We start from the raw sequence: 6,672 nt of genomic DNA, 5'->3' as shown, positions 1-6,672 counted from the left end.
AATATAAGTGGATCTCATATAAAGTATACGTCAACACTACATATAACAAATTAATATATACAATGTAACATTTAAATTAACAATATATAAGTTGACAAGGAATACATATTAACAAAATACTATATACAATAAATATGTACCGTATGAAGTAAATCAGGTTAGTCTAACCATTCTCAGCATTTTTTATGCGTAATTTTTATTATTCAAAGGTAAGGTTGAGGATTCGATTCCCAGTGTCATTTACTAGCTAGTTGTGTATTAATTATGCCTTAACTATATCTTAGGATCTTAATTAATTAATTAATTACAATTATATATATGATTAATTACCACTTCGTGTGTCGTCGTCTTCTTCACAGAATTAGGTATTGGAAAAGTGGTCCCAAAAGGAGTTTGTGGAAACCCTAAAACAATTTGCCCTTAAAAACCCTAACTCTGGACACAAATTTTCACACTTTTATTCTCTATTTATTTATATGTATAATATAATTTTAATGTATTGAACCTAAAAAGTTGGTAAAACTATTGCCATGCTTTTGTACTGACTCTATCCAATTAATCTATTAATTAATTACATCAAGAAATCAGACAAAACCCTAACTTGTTTGAAGAAATTCTTGATCAAGTTTGACTCGTCATCTCTCAAGAACTGATATTAATTTCATAATATTGGCCACAAAAATTATATATTTTAATAAATTAGAGTAAAATATTTTGCTGCGTGAAGTTTGTACTCTTATCATTATAATTAAATTAAAACCAAAAACAATCAAACCCCCAACACCTAATCTAATTAATTAGTAAATATTTAAATTAAAATGAAAGGATATGAAAGAAGAACAGCAACAAGAGCTAGATCTGAAGGGCTCACTCAATTAAACTTCAATTAACTAACTCAAAAACTTTTCAAAAGTAATTATTTCAACATACAATCATGGTTATTGACAACATAAATATACAAATTAATATATATAGATACATATATTTATTTGAATCCCATACAGAATTCTCAAAGAAATTAATTAGGGTTACTAATTCAATCCAATTCAAGAACAACTGAACATTTCAAGAACCCTAAATTTAGGGTTGATTCCTGAGGATGGTTTTTTTTTTTTTTTTTGTTTCTGAACAAAACAACAAGATTCAATAAATTATTAACAGGCCTCAATTCTCATCAAATCAAGAATCGAAAAGATTGGTCTCTGATTGATCTTGAGCTGTGGAGACCTTAATTATTATTATTATTATTACTACTACTACTATTATTATTATTATTATTACATTCCCTAAATTTGTACAAGTACCTTAACATGGCTTGCGAGTAATTCTCCAAACCTAGTGAGTTCAAAGCCCAGCAAACGTCGTCCCCATTGACCGTCTTTCGATTCTCCTTGAGGCACCGAGCGGATGCTTCACCCGTCACAAAGGATATGAACTCCGATGCGCACTCTTGTATCGTCTCTTTGGCTTCTTTTGAGATCTTTGCGCTCGGGGGGAGGATTTGCTTCATGATTCGACCTATGTTGGCCACCGGGAGGAAGTTGCTATCCATGTCCTCGCTCATGGCTAACTATGATTCGATCGAGATCCGGTTTATATATGTATATATATATATATATATAGATTTATAAGATGAGATGTTTCTTCTTTCAATATATTTACACATTGGTCGAAACCCCTTTAATGTATATTTAAGGGTGTATATATTGATTTGTATCTTGTATTTAAATAGTAGTTTGATTTTATGGTTAATTGTGTGTTTGGTTAGGGGATTTTGCCCTGATTTTTACTATTCCGTAAATTGTTGAAAAATATATATTAAATTAAATATTTAGTTTTCATTTTTTATATTATATTAAAAATTCATTCAAAACATAGAATTAATATCTATTTATATTACTTATAATTATACAAATTTAAATTTTTTAGTATTCAAATATCCAAGCAAACACGCCTTTTTTACATACTTTTTATATCACATGCCTTAAATGATTGAGGGGAGCATAATTTGGTACATAATCAAGATATATATATATATATATGTATATGTATAAATATTATAGATATGGCTTTGTTTGATTGAATTTCTGGTTTAAGTCTCCTTACGTTATTTATCCATTTTTCTATTTTAAAATTATTAAATTAAAATTTTATTTATATTGATATTCTATACATAAAATACTATTAGAAATCAAAAATTTTGATACTATCCGTAAATCCTAATGCAAATCCGAATACAAATTCAAAATTTAAACAACACACCCTATAGCGTATGTGGTTTAGTACAAATTCGAACTAATATAATATTTATATGTGTGTGTTGTCAACTACTTAATTATTACACATCATTAGTCATTTAGACTTTGTTTAGATAAGTTTTGGAGAATTTTGGCTACAATAAAATTTTGGTATTTAATGCAATATTTTGTGATAGAAAATAGGTATTTTTAGTGTGCTTTTGATAAATAATACTCCCTCTGTTCCAAAAGTTTAATTTTATTGTGTTGGGCACGGTTGGTAAAAAATAAGAATAAATGACTTTTTTTGTTATTTGTGAGAATAATAGTGTAAAAAGTAGTGACAATTAAGTAATAATAATGAAAAAATATGAATAATTTTACGGTGATATAGTTATTTATGGAAATGAAACTAGACGAACAAAAATGGTAAATAAGACTATTGTAAAAAAAAAAAAAAAAAAAAAGGGAGATTACGATCAATTTCATTGACATGTGCTGCACGAGGAGGACAATGTAGTTGAAACATAGACTATGTTCTTTCAATATTATTTTTGAGTTGCAATTTTTCAAAAAATACACAATTTTTTTTTTAAAAAAAAAAAACTTTAAAACTCATTACAAAAAATAAAAAAAAATCAAATATTCAACTTAAAATAATATATTTTATATTTTTTTTCACAATTTTTTATATCATATACTAAAAATCAATACATCCATAAATATTAGGGTAATAGACAACATGCAAAATATTTTTCTTATTTGATTTGGATTTGAAACAACTTTTTATACTATTCATTCCCCTAAGTTTTTAAATAAAAATATACTTATTATTTTATTTCACAAAATATTATTTAAATCATATTTCAATCAAAAATGAACTCAATACTTTTACTATTATCGTACCACACAATAATAACACTTAATAATACAACTACAAAATTAATATATTTAACCATTATTTTATATATATATATATACATATATAAACATCAACATAAACCCAAAGTAGATGTTTCAGATACTTTATTAAGCTCATCTTATTCTATAGATAAATGAAGTGAAATCTTCGACCTGTAACTGATACATAAATCTATATATAAATTAAACATGACAACTCACAAGTTCATTAATAGATCGTACTATATTCAACATTAATCATTTAGTTGTTAATTAACCAAGGCATGCAGTAAAGACTTATCTTGATCTATGGCCGGAAATAATTAGATTCACCATAAAAATTTCAATTCGATTATGTATGCGAATTGACACAAACCCAATACGTCAGGTTAGAGTTGAGCCCTCAACTCGAATCGATTATGATATATTAATATTAATTAATATATTTATTATATATGTCAAATAATTCTAATTTGATAATTAACTCCCATGTTCATTTAAACTAAGTTGAATATTAAATAATTTAATTTAATTTAATTTGAACCAACAAAAACTAATATAACACGACAATTCGATAAAAAATAACGAAATTAATACGAATTCGACAAGATAATAAATGGATCAAGACAAACCTAATATGATAATAAACGAATTGAATTAAAATTAATTTTTTTAACCCGTTTAAAGTATTCAACCCAAACAACAAAAAAAGCATAAATAAACAAAAGAGAGAGATCATATATGTTTCAAATTTAAAGTAACATATAATAAGCAATTTGTATCGAAAGAAAATTGGAGGAGATTTTAATGACATACCAGTAATTCGATTATCGTGATCTTGGAGGCTTCTCCAGCAGGGCAGATAAGAACACTTCATCCTTAGACTTAGGAGCAATTGCCCACCGATGTTTCCTGTACCTAAACTGCAACAACATGTACATATAGTCATCCAAATCCACTCTCTTGCAGAAGAATCTGTCGATCCACAGCAGCCCCCCCGGCCTCAGGACACGGTCCCAATCGAACAGGACGAAGTCGAGCAGCTGCAGATCGATCCATCCGTCAAGGAACCCCGCTGTGTGTATCAAATCCATCGTGTTGTCGAAGAACGGCAGCCGTTGGTTCAGCGTCGCGTACAGCGGGATCAAACCCCTCAGCGCGATCGTTTCGCTGAACGGCGCGCCGATGTTCAAGGCAGTCGAGACGATCGTCACGTTATGCTCCCTCATCCTCGCCGCAAATGTTCCTGTCCCAACTCCGAAATCCAGGCCTATCCTCATCTCCCCTGGCTTGATGGATAGAACTTCTCCGATCAGGAAATCAATCGGTAGTGATGTGTTTGTCGACCATTTTTGCTTCTCCTTCTCCATTTCGAAGCATCCGGCGCAAGTCGAATAGCCCCTCTTCGGGTTCTTGATCGAAAGACACTCGAAGTTTTTACACTGGTAATTGCTCCACCTCACATTTCTCCCGTCCGGGATTCTCCAGAGGGACTCGTTGATCGGATATGGCCGCGTGTAGAGCTTCGAAGCTTTCGCTAAACACCGGCGCCGTGGTAATGGATCACAGCCGTGAATCATAAGCCTCTGCCCCAAATTCCAATCGTCATTACAGTATGATCCCACGTCGTAATTCATATACGCCTCCAATTCGTTCTTCATCGCCGCGCAGGCGTGGCCTATGGTGTTGTACACTTTCTCCATCCCATATATGTTTGTCTTCGTCTTCATCTTCTCCACCCTATTCTCCTTAGGGGTAATGTACTTCCGAATCTCCTCAACAGCAAAGGTATTGATCAGAGGATCCTCCATGGCCGTGCTGTTGTCGATCCTCGGCAGCCGGATTTGCCTTAGAGCAATGTGTGCACCGTAGAATGGCCTAATCACTTCATCCTCTAAGAATTTCTTAAACTCCAATTTTGTGATGTTACTCTTGTGCAATTCTGCCCTGTTCTTCTCCATCTGTTGCACTTTCGATTCGAGCTTGTCTTGTAGAGCTTCCATCTTGTTGAGAACTTCATCAACCCTAGCGGTTAACGCCGCCACATCAATCCTGTCGGAAACAGCCTTGGAAGTTCCATACAAATGCCTGCAGATTTCCTCGTTGTGGTAGAAGAATATTCCGGCGGAGTAAAACCTAGACAGTGTAGATATGCTCACGATCACCACAAGCCCTCCCAACGCAATCTGAAGCCAGCCTAATATTCTCCCCAATCTACACTTCCGCAAGCATGTTCTCCCCATCCTTACACCGCAACCGCCAAGTGTTCGACAAAAATCCCCAAATCAAAAGCTTCTAGGTTCCGAACAAATCTGAGAAAAAGAAGTTACAGTAACCAAATTCAAACAGAACACAGGAACTTCGTGAGGATCCACCCGCTTCTGCTTCAATTTGCGGATCGGAAACAACTAGAACGCGGAGAATTCCACGTGAGTAATCCGAGCATGAGATGTGAAAGCTAGGCAAAAAAATACAAACATACGGAGTTGAAATCAGGGAAGTGGTGTCCTGATGGAGCGGCTTTAGAGGTGGAAATCCTTGAATCCGACGGCGTGCAGTGAGTGTGCGGTGTTGACAATCTTGTGAAGGAAGCCATTGGCATTGGCAATGGCAAATTGCAGTTGCACTTCACCATTTGTTTAGTGTGGGACAGTGGGAGCAAAACAAGCTCGCTCGATCGGCTCATCATCATCACATGCATTTTCCTTGCGCGATAAATCAGGGATGGCTTCCTTTTCGTCATCTTTCATTCTTCTTAATTCGTCAATATGAACGAAGATTTTCTACTGAAACATTTTCAACTATACCCTAGAGTGTATTATTATTATTATCTCTGCGGATAATTAAGAATTTGTAAATAATTAAAAATGGATTAATGAAAATAATTATCCTAATATGAATAATTATAAATTAAGATTAAAATAAGTAATCATTTGTATTAGTGAAAATAATTATCCTATAATATAAATAATTATAAATTAAAATTAAGATAAGTAATCATTTTAAAAAAAAAACTGACATGGTATATAAAACAAACAGAAATAACAAAGTAACATAGTATGCGAGACAGATAAAGTATTATTATTACATTATTATTATTATTCAGGTAAATTATGTAGTATAAGATCTCCTGTGATTTAATAAAAATACACAAAATAGCTCCTATTTTATTTATTCTATAAAAATTATTAATGTTAATTTAAAATATACATAAAATATTATTTTCATCAAAAATTAATATTTTATTACAAATACGTACTTAATTATATAAATTTTATACAAATAAAATAATAAGATTTTTTAATTATTATATTTTATAATAAAATAGTAAATAAACAATTTATAGGTCATTCATTTTTTGTAATTACATTTTTTTTTTTTACAAATCATTTACAAATTATACTAACATTTTTTTTTGCTATTTGGCATTTTAGATATTCAGTTAGTTGTAGTTCTTTTACAAAAATTTTAATTTTTTTTTCAACAATTCCAAAAGTTATTTTAGGTGTGTTTATTCGGGAGTTTGAACTTGAAT

The 6,672-nt window shown here is 31.4% G+C and overlaps 2 protein-coding genes across 2 annotated transcripts; both read right to left on the bottom strand.

Annotated features, from left to right (window-relative positions):
- Positions 1-1,098: 1,098 nt before the first annotated feature.
- On the bottom strand, positions 1,099-1,744 carry LOC127260720 (nuclear transcription factor Y subunit B-4). Its single transcript, XM_051288614.1, has one exon. The coding sequence runs from the start codon at positions 1,562-1,564 to the stop codon at positions 1,229-1,231; it is 336 nt and encodes a 111-aa protein (XP_051144571.1). The 5' UTR covers positions 1,565-1,744; the 3' UTR covers positions 1,099-1,228.
- A 2,075-nt stretch (positions 1,745-3,819) lies between these two features.
- On the bottom strand, positions 3,820-5,869 carry LOC127260719 (probable methyltransferase At1g29790). The gene has a single exon (XM_051288613.1). The coding sequence runs from the start codon at positions 5,378-5,380 to the stop codon at positions 3,965-3,967; it is 1,416 nt and encodes a 471-aa protein (XP_051144570.1). The 5' UTR covers positions 5,381-5,869; the 3' UTR covers positions 3,820-3,964.
- Between the last annotated feature and the right edge of the window lie 803 nt (positions 5,870-6,672).

The sequence above is a fragment of the Andrographis paniculata genome, unplaced genomic scaffold, assembly GCF_009805555.1.
Source record: "Andrographis paniculata isolate CXL003 unplaced genomic scaffold, ASM980555v1 Contig62END, whole genome shotgun sequence".
Classification (NCBI taxonomy): domain Eukaryota; kingdom Viridiplantae; phylum Streptophyta; class Magnoliopsida; order Lamiales; family Acanthaceae; genus Andrographis; species Andrographis paniculata.
Note: the sequence above shows the minus strand (reverse complement) of the source record. Positions and strands in the feature narration are given on the sequence as shown.

Coding starts and splice junctions, on each gene's coding strand:
- LOC127260720 (XM_051288614.1), bottom strand. CDS start 1,564: ATGAGCGAGGACATGGATAGCAACTTCCTCCCGGTGGCCAACATAGGT.
- LOC127260719 (XM_051288613.1), bottom strand. CDS start 5,380: ATGGGGAGAACATGCTTGCGGAAGTGTAGATTGGGGAGAATATTAGGC.